This window comes from Myotis myotis, unplaced genomic scaffold (assembly GCF_014108235.1).
Source record: "Myotis myotis isolate mMyoMyo1 unplaced genomic scaffold, mMyoMyo1.p scaffold_m19_p_9, whole genome shotgun sequence".
Lineage (NCBI taxonomy): Eukaryota > Metazoa > Chordata > Mammalia > Chiroptera > Vespertilionidae > Myotis > Myotis myotis.
The window spans coordinates 30,846,807-30,867,078 of NW_023416401.1; the positions used below are offsets into that span (position 1 = coordinate 30,846,807).

Genomic DNA, 20,272 nt, shown 5'->3' on the forward strand with positions numbered 1-20,272 from the left:
CAGGGAGCATCATTTATACAAAACCTATTTGCACTGTGTATTTCCGAGGCATAGAGCTTAGATACGGACTTGCTGTGCAATGGATGGTTTTAACAGCAGATTGGGCACAATTGAAGTGCTACTGAGTGAACTGGAAAAGAGATCTGAAAAAAATACCCAGAATGCAGTACAGAGAGATGAGGGAATGGAAGATTAAGACGCATGAAGGACACAGTTACAAGTGTCTAAACAAAGACAAAAGAAAGACGGGGAGTAGAAATGTTTCTAAAGATTATACCGAAGATGTCTCTAGAATTGATAAAAAACACCAGTTTCCAATTAAAAAATCCCAATGAATCCCCAAAAAAATAAATGAAAAGAAACAAAATAGATCCAGAGACAGAGAAGCATGGAACAGACTTATGAATCTCAGAGGGAAGGTGGGGTGGGTGGGTGAGGAGCGATTAATCAGGGAACTTACATGCTTATATGCACAGCCATGGACACGGGCAATAGTGTGCTGAAGGCCTGGGTGTGGGATGGAGGAGTTAGTAGGGGGAATCTATAATACTTTTTTAATAATAAGGATAAATTTTAAAAGAAAAGGAAAAAGAAACTCACCTGGACACATGATAGTGAACTTTAGTACACTGAAGACAGAAGATTTTACAATCAGTTATAAAGAAAGAAAGAAATATTAGGCCAACAGTTGGCTTCTGGAACAGCAGTGGAAGACAGGAGTCAGGGAGGAAGATATATAAAGTGCTGAGAGAAAATACTTGTCAATCTACGCACACACTTGAGAAAGAGCAAGAGTGAAATAAATTTTCCTACAAAAACTGAGTTTGCAAGCAACAGACCCTCGTGAAGGGAGTGCATGTGGAATGTATTCAGACGGTGTGTCTGAAATGAAAATGAAATAAATAAAAATTAAAATAATGAATATGTTGGTAAATCTAAACAAACATTAATTAGATAAATCGGGAGGTTAAAAAAAATCAAAATAGACCTGAATTCTGGACAACAACCAAATCTCATTTGAAAGGAGGAGTGACGGGAGCTGTGTTTAAAGTTCATCTCCTGTTTAGGAGAAGTGTTAAGATATATTTTTTTTAAATATATTTTATTGATTTTTTTACAGAGAGGAAGGGAGAGAGAGAGTTAGAAACATCGATGAGAGAGAAACATCGATCAGCTGCCTCCTGCACATCCCCCACTGGGGATGTGCCCACAACCCAGGTACATGCCCTTGACCGGAATAGAACCTGGGACCCTTCAGTCCGCAGGCCGACGCTCTATCCACCAAGCCAAACCGGTTTCGGCGAAGTGTTAAGATATTGACTAATTTTAAACATCTTAATCTAAGAATACAGGTTAAATTTCCAGAGAAATCCCTAAAAGAAACAGTACCTGAATGTGGAACTTCCGAACTGGTAGATGTTAAAAAATGAAATGGGGAATATAAATCTCAGTTGAAATGTCTTAGAGAAAAGGCACACACACACATAAACAAAAAAACACAGAATAACGAGGTGGAAAATAAGCCAAGAAACATAAAAATAAATGTATCAGCACTCAAAATTAATGAAGTAAAGAAATAAACTCCCGGAAAAAATTCAATGTTTTTTTTCCCTTCTAAATAAAGAAACAAATAAAATAAATGAATGCTTTTAAAAAGATAGAGGTCACAGAAAAGTTGAAACGTAAAAGAGTAGAACAAGTACATGTCAAATACTAATTTTTAAAAAGTTCTTAGGGCTATAATAATACAACATAAAATTGAATTAAAGTAAAAAATTATAGAAGAGAAAGAGGACCATTTACATAGTGACAAACATTGTTTTCATCAAGAAGATAGGCTATAAACTTGGATGCATCTAGCAAAATAGGCCTAAAATAAATAAAAATTTATAAAACTGGCAGTGGTTCTCAACCTTCTGGCCCTTTAAATACAGTTCCTCATGTTGTGACCCAACCATAAAATTATTTTCGTTGCTACTTCATCACTGTAATGTTGCTACTGTTATGAATCGTCATGTAAATATCTGATATGCAGGATGGTCTTAGGCGACCCCTGTGAAAGGGTCGTTCGACCGCCAGAGGGGTCGCGACCCACAGGTTGAGAACCGCTGGCTTAGAGAAAGCTAAAACAGTCCATCAACATATTGGGAGATTTCAACACACCTTTCTAAGTGATTGATAGATTAGTCAAGCAAAATTATGGCTGTAGAAGTTTTGAACAACATAATTAACAAGTTTGTTACAACAGATAGATCCAAACACAGTAAAATGATTAATTTAAAAAAATTTGCTCTATCCCTTTAAGTGCCAAACCTTGACACTATTTGTTTTTAATGGAAATTTTCTCAAAACTATGACGCATGCCCCTGCCTTCTTAAGTAGAGCATACTCGCCATGACCTGCACATCTCCTCAGGGTCGGCATCACCAGCTGCTTGGCAATCCACTGCTTTAGTCTGTTTTCCAGTTTTTCTCCTTAGTTTCCTGCATCCAGCAGGTCAGCATTTCTTTTCAAACAGCTGTTTTATTTGGGAAATCTACTGAGAGCTGAGAGCGCAGGGAAGCAAGTGTGTTCAAATCAGGTGCAATGAAAGAATCACCCAGGCTCCTCAGAGAGAGGTCTTCCGCGCAGGCTCTGTGCCTACATGTGTAATTTCGTTCTGTCCTCTCTTTTCGGGTGTTTCAGGAACATCTGAGACTCAACATGATCAAAACCAAAATAATTACTTTCCCCCTGAAGCTTGCTTCTTCTCCAGTACTCCCTATCTCTGTCGTCTTTGTGGTCATCACAACTCCACATGCGGAAGTGAACCCCTGCCCCTCACAGTTCTCCTGTGTCCAGTTATTCTCTTGACTTCTTCCCATTCCTGAAACTCTGGTGAAGCCCTCATCACGGCTTTTCAAAACTATTACAATAGTTTAATTGCTTGTCCAGATTTTAATCTTGTTTCCTCGCACCTCATAGCTACAAACTATGATCCTTCCTTGTTATAGACCAGCGGTTCTCAACCTGTGGGTCGCGACACCTTTGAGGGTCGAACGACCCTTTCACAGGGGTCGCCTAAGACCATCGGAAAACACATATATAATTACATATTGTTTTTGTGATTAATCACTACGCTTTAATTATGTTCAATTTGTAACAATGAAATTGGGGGTCACCACAACATGAGGAACTGTATTAAAGGGTCGCGGCATTAGGAAGGTTGAGAACCACTGTTATAGACACTAGACTTTTCTTTCGAAAGCATATCATGTTAGTCTCATGCCTGCAAAGCATCGGTGACTCCTTATTGCAATGGAATAAGCCTAAGTTCACTTCATATCTGACCCACTGGCTATTCTATTCTTTCAGTTCACCTCATCTCTAACCCCCTGTTCCCAAACCCTTACATGAGAGTCATAGTCATTTTCATGACCAGCGTACCTCCAAATTCTAACAAATATTTCTTTCTTTGTAGCATGTCCTTATGATTCCACATTCCTCAACTCCAAATTCACATATCACCTTGGTAGATCCCACATTAACCTCTACCCCAGACTCTCTCTCTACCCTAAGTCAACCACTCCCTCCTCAGGGCATCCAACATGGTCACTCATACCTTGGATGACTTTGCATTAGGAGCTGTCTGCTTGCTCAGAGGATGCTCTGGGCAGAATGGGCACATTGAATTCTGGTGAATTGCCTGACACTCTTTCCTGCTATGAAACCATGTCTGATTTAGTTTTGTACCCTAGTGCCTAGCACAGCACCTTGAACAAGGAGACAGTAACTATTTGCTAAATTGAAATGAATTATTGAGACAGCATTATAAATTAAGCACCTGAATTTGGGATTACAAGAAAAAAAGAGAAAAGAAATTGCCTTGGAACTAGTAATAAACTAAATCTAATTCATATTTTTGGCCCTTGCCAGTGTGGTACAGTGGTTAGTGTCTTGGGTTCAGGTCAAGGGCACGTACCTGGGTTGCAGGTTCGCTCCCTAGCCCCAGTCGGGGCACATACAGGAGGGAAGCAATTGATGTCTCTCTTTCTCTTTCTCTCTCTCTCTCTCTCTCTCTCTCTCTCTCTCTCTCTCTCTCTCTCCCTTCCTCCCTCCCCTTCCCTTCCACTCTCTCAATGGAAAAAATATCCTCAAGTGAGGATCAACAATAAAAATAGTTAAATATTTATATGAGTTGGGGAGATATTTTCAGGCAGAAGTCCTTTGCCTATTGTTGGTATGTCCCCTCTCACATGTAACAACCTGCTTCGTACCTGTCCCAGGTAGGAAAACACATAATGTCAGTAAACTTACAATTCCCTACCCGTGAGTTTTTTCACTATTACATCTTCATAAGTTTCAGGGAGTCCAAGGACAGGCAGACCTCAGAGGTACCGTGGTTTGGGTTCCAGACCACCACAGTAAAGCAAGTCGTCGTCGTCTTTTTGCTGGTGGAGGGTCTTGCCTTCAATTTGTAAAAACAAACAACACACACACACACACACACACACACACACACACACACACACACACAAAACACAGAAACATTTTTTAGCTGAAGCTTCACTTTTTTGAAGCTAGACTGAGCTGCTTAAGACCAGAAGCACTGTGCCTGCCACATAGTAAGTGCTCAGCATATGTTTTACTGAAATGTTGCATGGATGGATGGATGGGTGGGTGGATAAATATTTTACTTTCAACAATTGATATGAACTATTGCCTTTCTTACTTCTCCCACAGTCAGATGGCGTAGCTCCATTTCTAAGCTAACCAGAAGGGGCAGGCCGCAGGAAAACTGGTCCTCATTCTTCCTTGTGGTTGCTTTCTTTACGCATCTTCCTCTTCAGTCTTTGAGGTTGGAAGATAAAGGAGAGACCATTTTGCTCACTACCTTTCACCTGTTCTTTCCAAGTTGGCATTTATGAAGAGTATTTCTAAAACTTAATGTCATTTATATGTTTTAAAGAGGTAATCTCATGAAATTCAAATGGTAGAAAGGAACACAAATGAACTTATACCCAGTTCCCATCCGCAGTGTAACCACTGACACCATCTTCTTGGGTAGCCTTCCAGAGATAATCTTACTTATAAAAGCAAACCCGTATTTCTTTAAGCAAATAAAAACATACCCTTTACCAGCTTTCAGCCCCCTTGGCTGCACATTGTAATTATTTGGGGGAGCTTTCCAGAAAATGCAAATCAGAATCTTTGGGGGAGGAACTCAGCCATCAGTAGTTTTTAAATTCACCAGGTGTGTCTGATGGACATCCAGAGTCAAGAACCGCTGCACGCATAGTGTTTTGCAGCCTGGTTTTTTTTCTTACATGTCTTCAAGATCCTTCCATACCATTATATGAGAATGAATTAAAACAACAACAACAAAACAGCTGCATAGTATTCCACTAGCTAGATGGAATAGGAAGGGCATCTATGAACATCAGGTTGGTTCCAATATTTTGTTATTACAAAAAGCACTGCAACAAATAACCTTTCACATCTGTCGTTTTGCATATATGCATATGTATGCTACAGATTACATATATATATATATATATGTCGGATAAAGTCCGACAAGTGACATTGCTGAATCAAAGAACAAGAACATTTGTAATTTGCTAACTAGTTGTGATTTTGTTCAACAGCGTGCTAAATATGTGATAGGTATTACTGAACTGGCCTGTGGGGGTTCATTGTTAATCTGGGTCCACAAGGACTTTTTAAAGTGGGAAAGTGTGATTGCATTTTGGAGATGTATATGCTAAGACATAACTACTGTCTCGGGCTTAAATTTCAAAAAGAGATCGCAGGCACAGCGCCTCTGTCAGAGCCAGGGTTCCCGGGGTCTCTCCTGAGAGGGCTGGCTGGCCGCTCAATTGCTTGTTCTTTCTTGTCATTAAAGAGTTTTGTTCTCGGAGAGGAAACAATATGTGCTCTTTGATGTGGTTCAGAAAAAAGAGACCAACACCACATTTTAAAGTGCTTTGTGGAGGAGCTTCCAGAAGCAGCTCTTCAGAAGAAAGCTCAGAGAGAGAGCAGGGCTCAGACGCGAGAAGCCGTGAGCGCATTTGGAGCATATCTGACTCTGGAGGAATTCTCTCCATTATGAAAGCACAAAAGCCAATATGGAAAATGCAGACACAATTGTTCTCACTCTGATGGGAATAACTTTCCAGCCCAAGTAAATCTCTACTATGAGGATATGCCAGAGGCTGCAGACAGTAAATCAAGCCCTGAATTAGCAACACACCCTGTACGAAGGCGTACGTTCCTAGGAACAAAAAACAGATTCGCTTCTAGAAGTTTCTGCTCTGTAACATTTATCTCTTCTGCCTTCTTCTTTAATCTTCCTTCCTCCTCCTCTGGGTGACACAGACAGAAACAGAGACATAAAGGCAGAGACAAGAAAACAGATTTTTCTTCAGTATGACTTTTCTGTTAGTTTGTTTTTTAACTTTATTTATTTGGGGGGGAGAGGAAGAGAGAGAGAGAACAACATCAATTTGTTGTTCTATTTATTTATGCATTCACTGGGTGATTCTTGTATGTGCCCTGACCAAGGACCGAACCTATAACCTTGGTGTATGAAGACAATGTTCTAACCAACTGAGCTACCTAGCCAGGGAAGGTTTTTATTTTTATTATACTTTTTCTTAAATCTTTACCTGAGGATATTTTTCCACTGATTTTAGAGAGAGTGGACGAGAGGGAAAAACAGAGAGAAACACATTGATTGGTTGCCTCCTGCACGGCGCCCTGACCAGGGCCCAGGCCTAGCAGGAGCCTGCAGCCGAGGTACATGCCCTTGTCCAGAATCAAACCCAGGAACCTTTGGTCTGCAGGCTGCTGCTCTATCCACTGAGCAACACTGGCCAGGGCCAGGGCAGGTTTTTAAAATAGCTATCAGGATGTGCTGAGGAAAATGGACCATAGTAAAATACATCATTTTCATGTTGAATGAGTTTTATGGTATTCTTATATTTCTTGAAGAAATTCAAGCATCAGTCTTTGAATAGTTTGTCAGTTCAGGTTCTTTGATAAAAACGCAATAGAAATTAACTCACGAACTTCAGGCAAAAAAAGGAGGATGTTATTTGAATGATACTGGGCAACTCACAGAATTGAAAACAGGAAGCAGGACAGAGCTGTGGACCAAGTGTGGCTCTTCCACAAAATACCACGTGCGGGCGCACACGCACAGTGCGATTCAAACTTCGTGGCCCATGCGCAGAAGTCGGTATTTTGTGGAAGAGCCACACTCAAGGGGCCAAAGAGCCGCATGTGGCTTGCGAGCCGCAGTTTGCCGACCACTGGACTAAGAGAAACATCCATGTGAGAGAGAACGGACACAATTGCCTCCCACACGTGCCCCAGACCAGGGCTGGAAGGTGTGGGAATGGAGCCTGCAGTCTAGGTACCTGCCCTTGACCGGAATTGAACCCGGGACCCTTCAGTCTTCGGGCCAATGCTCTATCCACTGAGCCAAACCGGCTAGGGCCAGATCCATTTTATAATGGGGGGATTGTGATGGCTTTGTCAACTTGTCTCAGCTAAACTACATTTCCCAGAACTCCCTTACTTTGTTTCTTGTTAGGGAGGGCTACAAGGCATGTATTTGCCAGATTTGGAAGGAAGCAACCATTTTGATTGCTGATCTGCATTTGAAGCAGATCTTCTTAGTGTGAAGCAGCATGTAGGCCTGCAATTACCCTATTTTCCCTAGATTCTCCTCCAGGTTTTGTTTTTGACTCCTCAATCAGTTGTGTGCATGGCTAGTTAGCTCTGTATGAAGAAGGGCCTCACTCAGCTTCTGCAGGATCCCCTCATCACCAAGGTCAGAAGCAGCAATAATGGACACAGGCACGGTCCACCCTAGGGCCCCCGCTTGTGCTAGTGGCTTTCAGCCACTCATGATCTTCCCCTTCTGACTGAGCACCTCAAGCTCCAGCATCAGTCCCAGAGGTTTAGCCTTACAGAAACTGCGTAATCAGCCCCACAGCGTGCAGGCCAGTTCCTGGGAGCATATCGAATACGAAAAAGGCGTGTATCCCTTCTGGTTCTGCTTCTCCATTGAGCTCTGACTGAGACGGGAACCTGAAGTCCCATTACTCACTCTTCCTGCCTCATGATCTGTCGGTCAGCTCACTGCTTTCATCATTCCCCAAACTCAGGAGCCTTCTCCATTCCTGGGGGCCTGTGCCAGTGCTACTCCGGCCGCCACGTCCCTCCCTGGAAGTGGCTGGTTTATCTGTCCTCCTCCTGCATGTGACTCGGCTCCTTCAGAACAGGGAGCAGGCTGACAGATCTCTATCCCTGCCTCAGCTCAGCACGTTCCGCATTAAGGACTGTGGACTAGGCCAGTGGTCGGCAAACCGCGCCTCGCGAGCCACATGCGGCTTCTTTGCCCCCTCGAGTGTGGCTCTTCCACAAAATACCGACTTCTGTGCCTGGGCCACGAAGTTTCAGTCGCACTGTACATGCGTGCCCGCATGTGGTGTTTTGTGGAAGAGCCACACTCGAGGGGGCAAAGAGCCGCACGTGGCTCGCGAGCCGCGGTTTGCCGACCACTGCTAGGGTGACAACAGAGAAATGTCACCCCCCCCCACTCCTCTCAGGAGCAGCATGTGTAAGAGAGTGGAAATGCCGAAAAGGACCTGGGGGTTTCTCTAGCGCTAACCTGAATATCCCGTTCCTAAGCAGACGGTATCAACACTGGAGGGAAACATGGGAGTAAGAACAGCAAGATTCTGCGCGGGTAAATCTTCAAAACAGTGTGGCACTGCAGTAGAGAATCTAAACGTGTAAACAGGAAACAGAGTAACTTCTTCTAAGGGAGGAACATTGATCTTAGGCATCCCAGCGAAAACAGCCTTGCACCTTGCCCACCAGGGAGGGCACCATGACAAGGTAAAAAGCCCCTTGGGTTATCCTCCCACAATCTCAAGGTTGCTTCAGATCCACAGACTAGAAGCTGGGACCAAGCCGTGGGTGTGACGGCTGGACACTCCCACCTCCAGGTGACTCCTGTGGCAGCCTACAATTTCCTCCAGCTGGAGCCAGTGGAAGACACAACTTAATCATAAGAAAGGGGTCTCTCTCTGTTCCAAAATGGTATCCCCTGGCAAAAAGGACTTTTTAGGCCCCGAGAGCTTTCATTCTGCCTTTCACGAGGCAGGTTCTTGAGCGATATACTGTACCTGGTTCCAAGAATCTGAGCTGGTTCTGATTAAACTGTACCCCAGTGTGGCAGCAGCAGGCCTATCCTGACATTGGGAAAGTTCCATAGCATTTCTGGACTTCCGTCTCCATTTTGAAGCACGAGTGTTGGACAAGGTGGTCTCTAAGACAACTCTTTTTCTAAACAGTATGTCTCTGTCATGATGACAAACCCGAGTATGTCTATTCCATGAACACAAGAAAACGTGCAAAATATACTACGTTTATTTGAAACTTGGGGAGGCAAATTACATTTTACTAATTGCTATAAAGAAACGGAGTCCATTTCCCAAAATTAAAAACCACACAAAGATGAGTTGTCATATATTAAACAGACAGAAAACCCTTTGTACCAGCCATTTCGCATCAGCAACGTGTGGTCACTGTTGGTTCACTTCCTGCGATGGAAAGATCTTGTCTGGTTTGACAAGTCATTGTCCCCACAGTGTGATATGTATTCCTAGTGGAGATATGAAGAGAAGCAAGTAGCTGGAGGGGCCACTACATATAACAGAAGTACAGACACCTCCTCATCCAGCTCGGTCTAAGAAATAGTTGCCACAGAGTCCCCAGGAGATATGCCTCCCAGGATCATGACGGGATTCCCAGCCAAGAAGTTTGTCTCTGGCTTTACACTCACACACCCTTCACTGCCTGAGCTCTCTCCACCAAATTTGACTTTTAGAGCTGAAAGTGATCCAAAAAGACATTCAGTCCAACCTCCAGCCAACGGTAAGCTCCCAGCTCCGTTTAAACAGGTCCGGGACCAGGCAGGTGCTCATTGTTGGCAAAGCTCCATCACTGCACAGGTCTAGCAGCGGAGAAGTTCAGCCCTCCTGTAATTCACTCCCATGGGTTACTCCCCGGCCCGCCTCATGGGCTCTGTGGAATGTGCCTGCTCTCCTTTCCAAGTGACTGCCTTAAATAGCATCTTAATTCTCAGACCTCTCTGCAAGCTCCCTACTCCTTACTCCCTCTGCATGTCCTTTTTCTCTGTTGCAGTTAGCACCTCACAGCCTATTACATTGTCCCGTGAAGACGGGGATCTTTGTCAGATTTCCTCACTGCCACATCCCCAGTTTCTGGTAAAATACCTGGCATGTAACAGGTGCTCAGTAAATGTCTGTGGAGTGAATTAATGAATGAAAGCAAGTTCAATGTAGAAATGAGAATAAATATAAAAATGGAGCCATGAAGATGTTTTTAGGACAACTGATGTAGTGTGTTGTCTGTTAACAGAAATGCCATGTGAAGCCCTGTGTTTTTCCTTTATGTCAGGAATACAATTCTAAACCAAGAAATCACTACAGCCCTAAAAGTAGCTGATTTTTAACAGTCTTTATTGTTGAAAGTATTACAGATGTCTCCTTTTTGCCTATTGTCCCCTTCTAGCCCCCCACCACCCACCCCAGGCCTTCACCACACTATCGTCTGTGTCCTTGGGTTATGCATACATGCATACTAGTTCTTGGTGGGTGGGTGGGAAGAGATTAAAGTAGCTAATTAGGACAGTGGTCGCCAACCTTTCGGACCTCACGGACCACTGGCTGGCGACCATTGGAGAACCTTAGAGATCTACAATTGAAGCTGCTACATAAATGTAGAGGGTATATTTATCAGTTCTGAGTTCTTACACATTAACTTTTACTATGTTTAGAGTATGGTAATTAACTCTTACTAGTAATCATAGGATTTTGATTAAAATGTATGTGCTAACCAGACTGAAGCATTTAACTATTTTAAATTTGTCATATTAATACATTTGGCTAATAAAAGAAAATAAGAAGAGATATGAAGACAAGCTTTATTACATTAGGTATTCTGTTCTGTGTGTTGTTATTAATACATAATTTAGTAACTATTTTGGTAATTTTTAGTAGCTAATAATAGCTACCAGTTATCAAGGACTTACCTACATCAGATACTGTGCTAAGCATCCTCAGCCACATTATCCCCATTAATACTAACTCCGAAGTAGGTAATGTTAATTTCCTCCTTTACAAGTGAGAAACAGGAATAGCTAGGGCATCATTTGCTCAACGTCAAACCACTAGCCCAACATCAAACCTGAGGTCTCTCCACTTCCCTGCTGCACTCCCGCCTGCTGCATTGTCAGCTGCTTTCCTGCTAGCTGCTATGGTTCTGAGCTGAGTCCTCAAGTCACCAAAGCATTTAATGAATGGTTCATGCAAACTAACAGCTCATCTTGGCGCCTAAAGAACCTTAAATTGGCCAAAACTGGTTTGGCTCAGTGAATGGAGCGTCGGCCTGCGGACTGAAGGGTCCCGGGTTTGGTTCCGGTCGAGGGCATGTACCTGGGTTGCGGGCACATCCCCAGTGGGGAGTGTGCAGGAGGCAGCTGATCGATGTTTGTCTCTCATCGATGTTTCTAACTCTCTATCTCTCTCCCTTCCTCTCTGTAAAAAATCAATAAAATATATTTTTTTAAAAAAAAGAACCTTAAATTGGTCAAATACATAGGTGAACAGTTAAAAAGAAGCCCAGGAAATATAAACCTCTAGGAATTTATAGTAAAAGCTGAGATCTGGTGTCAGCTTCAAGTGCAGCTTCGTGGAAGTAGATTTTAAGATGGGGTCAGAGAAGGAGGAGGGCCCAGTATTTCCCAAAGCACAATCTGATGACCACCTGTATTGGAATAATTGAGGCCAATGCCTTGGTTGTTGGTTTTGTTTTTTAATCTTTATTGTTGAAAACATTACAGATGTCTCCTTTTTTCCCCATTGACCCATTCTAGCCTGAACCCACCCCGCTCCCCGACCCAGGCCTTCACCACACTATTTTTTTTTTTTTAACCATCACACTATTATTGTCTGTGTCCATGGGTTATGCATATATGCATACAAGTTCTTTGGTTAATCTCTCCCCACCCTCTAGGCCAGGGGTCCTCAAACTATGGCCCGCGGGCCACATGCGGCCCGCGGAAAACATTTATCCGGCCCGCCGGGTGTTTTTGCCGCGGCTGTGTGCATAGGAATTTGTTCATAGTTTTCTTTTAAACTATAGTGCGGCCCTCCAACAGTCTGAGGGACAGTGAACTGGCCCCCTGTTTAAAAAGTTTGAGGACCCCTGCTCTAGGCCTCGGTTTTGACTTTTTCCAAAAAAGAATGAGAAACCTCTCAAACTTTTTAATCAAGGGAGGTTATGATAGGATTATTTCTGAGCAATTTGATAAGAAGTCGAACAGAATGAATAGGAGCAGTTAGAAGGTGATTGTACAAGTTTAGTATAAGGTGAAGTGTTAGTTATCTATTGCTGTGTAACAAATTACCCCAAAACTCCATGGCCTTAAACAATAAACATTATCTCACGGGTTTCTGTGGGTCAGCAACTCAGGAGTAGCTTCAGCTGGTGGTCCCGGCCTGGGTCTCAGGAGGCTGCAATGAAGATGGCAGCTGCAGCTGCCAGGAGTTGGAGGCTGCACTGTGTTCATGGCCTGGCCTGGGAAGTCACACACCATTGTGGAGCAGTGTGCCGTGTCCCGCTGACCCACAGTTCAGCCTGCTCTGTGGAGACTGCATGAGGACGCGATCACCAGGAAGCAGCCTGTTTCAGGGGGCGGGATCTTGGAAGTTGTCTGCCCCAGGCGGGAAGCACCTGCAGCCGCCCGCCTGGGACAGATACAGTGAGAAGACGGAATTGACCTGAGACGCTGCATAGGAATGTTGGGTTTCCAAATGGCTACAGAGAGAGCAAGAAGAAGATGTCAAATGACGCAGGTGTGTATTAGGGAAGTGGAAGTAGCACTATGAGAAATGGGGAAAGGAAAGGGGCCGGTGGAAGAAACCAAATTTAGTTTAATTTATGCTGATTGAGAGATTTAATGGGACGTTTACAGCAACTTTCTCTAAAGGGCCAGGGAGTAAATACTTCAGGCTTGTGGGCCTCTTACAGTCTCTGTCACTTACTCCTCTGTATGGAGAGCGGGAGGGAGTACTCACAACCCTTTAAAAAGCGCAGAAGCCACCTTTAGCTCACAGGCTGTGGTGTGCTGGCCTCTGCCCTGAGCACCCCGCCCTGGGACAGCGGGACACAGCACAGACCTGATGAGAAGTCAAGGCTGGAATCCAGTCCGTACGAGTGCTCATCACGTTCTTAACCAGCTGCCTCCTTTTGTAGTGTTGAGAGTTAACTCTTTCTCGCGATTTTACAAGTTTTAGGAAAAACAAAACGCACTCCATCAATGAAGCCTATTGTTTCCGATTCCAGCCCTGCCAGTGGTCCCCCCAGGGACTCCACAGCCCAGGGGTGGGCCCGGGCCAGCACCAGCATCAGCACCAGCACCAGCAGTCAGCACAGCTGACCCGACCGACCTGACGGGGGCGGCCGGACTGGGCCACAAGCCCACGCTGAGGCGCTCCACAGCCTTCTCTGGCTCAGAGAAGGTGGCCCTTTGAGGTGGTCATCAGCGTCTGCATTTTACAGATGAAACAACAGCTGAGTGGCCACCTGACCTGCCCAGGTTAACTCCTCACACCCGCGAGCCCGGGCTGCTTCACGAAGGGCACTCTCCGTAGCTGCCACAGTCACCAGAATAATCCTGCCTCTTCTTAGATACTGAAGTTGTAACAGAACCTCTGAATATCTGTTCTTAATGTATTGGTCATTCGCTCAGGCTCAGCCATAAGTAGAGATCTACTAGGGAAGACTGTACAAGAAACCACAAACCTTTAATAGACACCCAGCAGGTAACCGCTGTATCAGAGCATGCCCAGCCCTTCCTGAACATGAGGACAGAAACGCTGGAGGCAGTCACCCAATCTTTAGAAGCTCAAATCAGATACAGCTTTAATAGTTGGTTCCAATGCCAAATGGGTGGAAGACTCTTCAAAGAATATTTGGTGCCATTGTTACCAGTGGGGAGAGGAATTCTTGCAAAAAAAGAATTTTCTGAGACTTTGAAGGGAGAACTGATGATTTTTGTTTCCATGTAATTAAATCCTTGAGTTTCCAAGGTCCCATTTTCCTCAGTCCCACCACAGAAGTCCCATTTTGCTTTTTTTAAAAAAACATATATTTTTATTGATTTCAGAGAGGAAGGGAGAGAGAGAGATAGAAACATCAATGATGAGAGATTCATTGATCGGCTGCCTCCTGCACACCCCCTACTGCAGATTGAGCCCGCAACCTGAGCATGTGCCCTAATGATTAGGAATTGAACTGTGACCTCCTGGTTCAAAGGTCGACACTCAACCACTGAGACATGCTGGCTGGCCCCATTTTGCTTTTAATAGAGCTGAAATAAAAGCCAGTGTCCAGAGTTTCATTCCATGTCTTCACAGTCTAACACATCAGGCCAGCTTAATGCATACTCCCAGCTGCGGTCCATCAGTCCTGCATGTGGGGTCCGCAGGGCCACATGGCTATGAGAAAACACCGGTGAATACAAGGAAACAGGAACAAGAGAGCCCATGAACCCAGAGCAACAAGAGAGAGAATTCCTTTGTTTAGGGGATTATGTATTCCCAAATTTTTGTGGGTTTACAGTGGCCCTGCTCATTCTGGCTAATGATCTTTGTTTTCAGGTTTGATTGACGAGTACCTTCCCTCGGTCACCCCAACTTTACTGCACGTGGGCCCATCTCCCTTTGTTGGACCCCTTCCCCAGTGATCTGTGGGGAATGGCCGGTGGTTCCCTGGGGAGTGTGAAATTGCAGCTTCCTGGTGAAGCTGCCCACATGACATGTCTCTAATGTCTGGCCTTCCCTTTGGTCCTTTTCTATTATTAATAACTAGCTAATTATAACAATATCACCATCGCTTTTCCTACAAGAAGGGAAGCCTGTGACTCCAGAGTGCTCCAGGCATTGCTTCTATAGTCAGGGTGCGGCAGTGGCAGCCTGACCAGAAGGCAGGCTCAGACACACAGCGCCCAGGATGGCCAGGGGGGCTCACAGCCCTGGTTTATCTGAAGAGTTCACACAGTGACTAACACATTCATTTATTCCTACCAAACTCAAGGAACACCATCACAGGAAGATAACACTGGGACCAAAGGAAAGGCAGCTGAATTCTGGATTTATTTCTATGCTTTTGGCAAAATAATGAAACTTTAGGCCAGTAATACGACATTATCAAAGTAACTAGTTTGTGTGACAGTGATTTCTCCTCTAAAATACTTAATCTGGTTGATTTGATTAAGACATAAATAAGGAAAATTGTATCCCTTTTCATGTTCAGAAATCAAAATGAAATAGGGTTGCTTTATGTTACTTTCTATATACATATCATTAACAACCATCTCCTACATTAATTCTAAGGGCTGTGGTCAGTGGAAGACAATGAAATCTGGTAAATAAAGTGTGTGCAGAACGGCTGCGGCACTGGTAGAACAGGAAACCAGTCTTGTCCCGTCGGTGGCAGCGCACCAGGCACGCGATGGGAGTGGCAGTGCCCCTGGGCCTGGTGAGCGCCCCAGCCCAGACCTGACGACCCCTGAGACTCACAGCCTGAAATCAGTCAGCAGTGTTAACCAGCGCCCAGGTCAACCTTGGGCTCCACTGTTTAAAACCACTGTGTCCGGCTGTGAAACAGCATTTTCCTGAGGAAGCCTCGGGGACTGTCCACGGTCCATGATCACAGCAAACGTGAGGATCCAAACTCACAAGGAACTTGTATTTGAGTGCTAGGCTATCGAGTGTGAGGAAGCCGTTCCCTTTTTCACTCTCATATTTTGGTTTCTGGGAGAAGGATATCAAAGATTTAAATTAATTCTTGTTTAGTAAACAAAAAACCTTTCCACCAAAAACAAACAATAAAGGTAAGCCATAGGCCAAGATGTAGCAAAGTCACTCCCTTTCTCGAGTCCCTTTCCTGTGTTTCCCGGCTGCATTAACCACAAATGTGCCCTCTGATAAGTGTCCACAGCCCAGGGAGGAGGATGAATGCCGGGCGAGAGAACAGCACTGAGGAGCCTCCCAGGGGGCTGTGTCTACATTTATTTCTTACTTTTTATTTATTTTTTAAATGTTATTTTTATAATAAAATACCATTTATTTCTGCATGTGGTTTGTATCACAAAATTCAGATTGGAGCACTCAGACCAGAAGCCTAGCTTAGTCTCTACTCAGCTCTGAGCTGGGCATGGCCTGAATCAACCTGATTTGACCTCCCTAATAGTCCCCATTGGGAAATTTTTATCTCTGAGCAAGGAATTTCTGCTTGTGAAAAAATGAACTGTGGAGCCATAGCAGTGCAGACAGGTGATCATTATGAAACAAGACTACATGATGAAAGTTGAGCTTTTGAATATTTTCTTCAATTAGAAGTCCAGGTTAAATTTCACATGGCTATCTGCACCCAGCTTTCACAATGTCTTATCATAAAACATATTTTGTGCTGATGGTGAATTCCAAATAGAGTTGCACAAATAAATACTGAATCCATGTCCAGACCAAAACCAGACCAAGTCCTAAAGCCAAACTGCTTTACACGAAACAAATTCTGAAAATAATCACTATTGCTTTCTTACTTAGTGGCTGACCCTAAGGAAAACAATATTGATTTATAATGAAAAGCCTAGGAGGATAAAAACAAAACCCAACACATGTATGTGCTTCTTTTTACTCCACTCCACCAAAACTCTGAAGTGGCCAAATAACCTACAACTGTCCTCGCCCCGAAAAGCAGTCTTTGTCCACAGCTGCCCGGGACCTCCGCTCGCCTTCCCCATCGTGCAGGATTCAGGTGGCTGAATGCCTGACCCATCCTGGCTTAGAACATGGTTTCCCAAACCACAAGTCTCTAGATTTCCCTGTGGAACAGGACTCCTTCCATGACAATTTTTGGAGCACTGTCTCTGGGCGGTTATACAGAGCGACTTACGAGTGGAACAAGAAGTTGTCGCTGGAGGAAGGGTTCGGGCAGCGTCCAGGGGAAGCATGCTGCGAGGGCGGCCCGCGTTTGCCGCAGAGCACCAGATGCTTTGTCTGCACCCACCGCCTTTACAATCGGGGCTTGTCTGCAAGGAGCCCTCAAATCTCTCAAGAATGAAGACTTTGGTGCTATTCAGCTAATCCTCAAGAGGGAACTTTCAAGATAGTGGTGCTTAAAAGCAGAAAAAAAGTCAGACACAAAACAATGCCTACATAGATCCATCCGTGTTTAATAGAAGAGAAACGTACACACATACTTCCATATGCACCAAACATTTGTAAAATCTGGGAGTCAACTGGCAGAGGCCAGCCATTCTTCCTCTCCGAGGGAGGCTTTTACCCTTACAGACACGCCTGTATTTTTCTTTAAATCATAGACATGCATTGCTTTTATGTATTTTTAAAATTTGTATTGTTTATAAAGGTGATACAAGATGGTGGGAAAAGGACCTTCTGCCCTTGTCTCCGAAAAGTCCATAGAACTAAAAGGAAAAGAACAGAAACACAAACTTCAGAATCCACGCCGAGTCAGCAACCTCCCACCCACCACGTGAAGCTGAACACGGGCGGGAGTAGTGACGTGGCAGAGTGGGTCAGACACCACCATTCAGAGCCTGGGGAGTGTCCAGAGAAGAGGACGCAGGGAAGGGCAGGGACAGGCTGAAGGGGGAGGATTTCACAGCTGGGCTCTTGGGTCCCTGGGAACCCTCCACACACCCCAATAGGTTGAGGAGTCTTGTTGAGAGACACTGAGCCATTCTAGAGGAAAGTAGTTGGGTCAAGGAAACAGCCACAGGACACCCTCTGGTGGCCACCCTGAGTGGAGCCCAGCTGGCGGTGACCTTGCTCTGCACCTGGAGCTTCGCTTGGGGAATGTCAGTGTGAGCCCACATCTGAGAGCCTCCAATGTAAAGGGACATGGAGGAGACGGGGAGGTAAGGAGAAAGCTTTGCTCCACATTTACTTCTGCAGGGAGAGGAGGGAAGCCCCTACATCTGTGAAGCAAGAACGGGATGCTATAACCAACAGAGAGATTGAGAAATTAAAAATGCAATTTGCCAAAATAAAAGTGAGTGAAAGGGTTGTAAGATAACATCCAGGAAATCTCCCAGAAGGTAGGAAAAGAGAGAAAGTATAAGAAAATGACAAGATCAATCCAGGAAGCTTAACACATGACTAAGACGGACTTCCTTCCAGTAAAAGATAAGAGAGAATGGTAGAGAAATTATCAAATAAATCATTACCAGACCCAAGACCACCAAGTTCCCCACACAATGATTTTTTTTAACTTGACCTCAGCTTTATTATATATATATGTGTGTGTGTATATATATATATATATATATATATATATATATATATATATATAATATTTGTTTAAAACTATATATTTCCTTATTTTTTACTGAGATGAAATTCACATACCTTACCCATTTTAAAGTATACCTTCAGAGGTATGTAGTACATTTAGTGTTGTGCAACTATCACTTCTATCTCATTTCAAAACATTTCCATCACTCCAAAAGGAAATCCCGTACCCATTAAGCAGTCTCCCCCACGTGTGCCTCTCCTGACCTCCTGGCAAACACCAATCTGCTCTGATGGGTAAACAGCTTTACCCATTCTAGATGCCGTGTGTAAATGAAACCACACAGTACGCAGCCTGCTGTGCATGGCTTCTTTTACTTAGCGTAATGTTTTGGAGATTCACCCGTGTTGTAATATGTGTCAGCACTTCGTTCCTTTTTGTGGCTGAAATATATTCCAGTGTATGGATACACCGCATTCAGTTTATCCATTTATCAGTTGAAAAACACTGGGTTGTCTCCACCTTTTGGCTATGAATTCTCCTGTGAACATTCCTATATTTGGGTACTTGTTTTCAATAGTTTGGAGTATATAACTAGGCATGGAGTGGCGACACCATTTTATATTACCACCAGCATGCACCAAGTTTCCAGTTTCTCCACATCTTTGTCAATGCTTGTTCTTTTCCATATCTTCTTCAGAGAAACGTCTCTCTAAAAATCAATAAACACATCCTCAGGTGAGGATTTTTTTTTTTTTTAAGGGCAAAGGACCTGAATAGACACTTCTCCAAAAAGGACATACACATGGCCTATAGACATATAAAAAGATGCTCAATGTCCTAATCATCAGAGAAATGCAAATTAAAATCACTTCACACCTATCAGAATGGCTATTATCAATAAATCAAAATAAATCAATAAACAAGTGTTGGCGAGGATGTGGAGAAAAGGGAACCCTAGTGCACTGCTGGTGGGAATGCAGATTGGTGCAGTCACTGTGAAAAATAGTATGGAGTTTCCTCAAAAAATTAAAAATGGAAGTGCTTTATGACCCAGTAATTACAATTCCAGGAATATATCCAAAGAAACCCAAAACTCTAATTTGAAGGAGTATATGCACCCATGTGTTCATTGCAGCATTATTTACAACTAGAGGCCCGGTGCATGAAAATTCATGCACTGGAGGGGGGTTCCTCAGCCTGGCCTGCCCCCTCTCACAGTCCAGGAGCCCTCAGGGGTGGGAGGTGACCTGGCGATCAGGGGAAGGCGACGCCCCATCACACCTCTGCTGCTGCCACTGCCGGCAGCACAAGCCTTGGGCGGCCCTGGTTACCTGAGCCTAGGGCGGCCCTGGGCGGCTGGGCAGCCACCATTCGAGGCATGCCTGTGCCTCGGGCCAGCCCTGGTGGCTGGGGGGCTGAGGGGACTGGGCGCCACCATCTTTGCGACGGCATGAAGGTCAATTAGCATATTCCCTCTTTATTAGATAGGATAGCCAAGATTTAGAAGCAGCCCAAGTGCCCATCAGTAGGTGAGTGAGTAAAAAAGCTGTGGTACATTTACACAATGGAATTATACTCAGCCATAAGGAGGAGGAAATCGTTCCCTTTGTGACAGCATGGATGGACCTGGAGAACATTATGCTAAGTGAAATAAGCCAGTCAGAGAAAGACAAGTACCATGTGATTTCACTCATATGCAGAATCTAATGAACAAAATAAACTAACAAGTTGATTCTGTCAATTTTGCCAGCTTATTGGTTGTTTCATTGGAGGGCCTGATTCTTGGAGCACCACCACTGCCATTTTCCATGATGTCACTATATATTTTTTTAACTTTTAATTTTGACATTATTATAGATCCACAGGAAGTTGC

The 20,272-nt window shown here is 44.2% G+C and overlaps 1 protein-coding gene across 6 annotated transcripts in view; it reads right to left on the minus strand.

The window, feature by feature from the left end:
• PRELID3A (PRELI domain containing 3A) overlaps positions 1-20,272 on the minus strand; it is a 37,838-nt gene that overhangs the window by 2,120 nt on the left and 15,446 nt on the right. For 3 of the 6 annotated variants that reach the window (XR_004969931.1, XM_036321978.1, XM_036321980.1), the window contains one exon: positions 17,294-17,569. The exons of 1 other annotated variant lie outside the window; for it this stretch is intronic. Coding sequence is in view for 3 of the 5 variants with exons in the window: in XM_036321978.1 (XP_036177871.1) it covers positions 17,504-17,569 (66 nt within the window). In the remaining 2 variants the exon portion in view is untranslated. Of the gene's footprint in view, positions 1-12,219; positions 12,895-17,293; positions 17,570-20,272 lie in introns of those variants that run through there. 2 more of the 6 variants (XM_036321976.1, XM_036321977.1) reach the window with 1 other exon arrangement.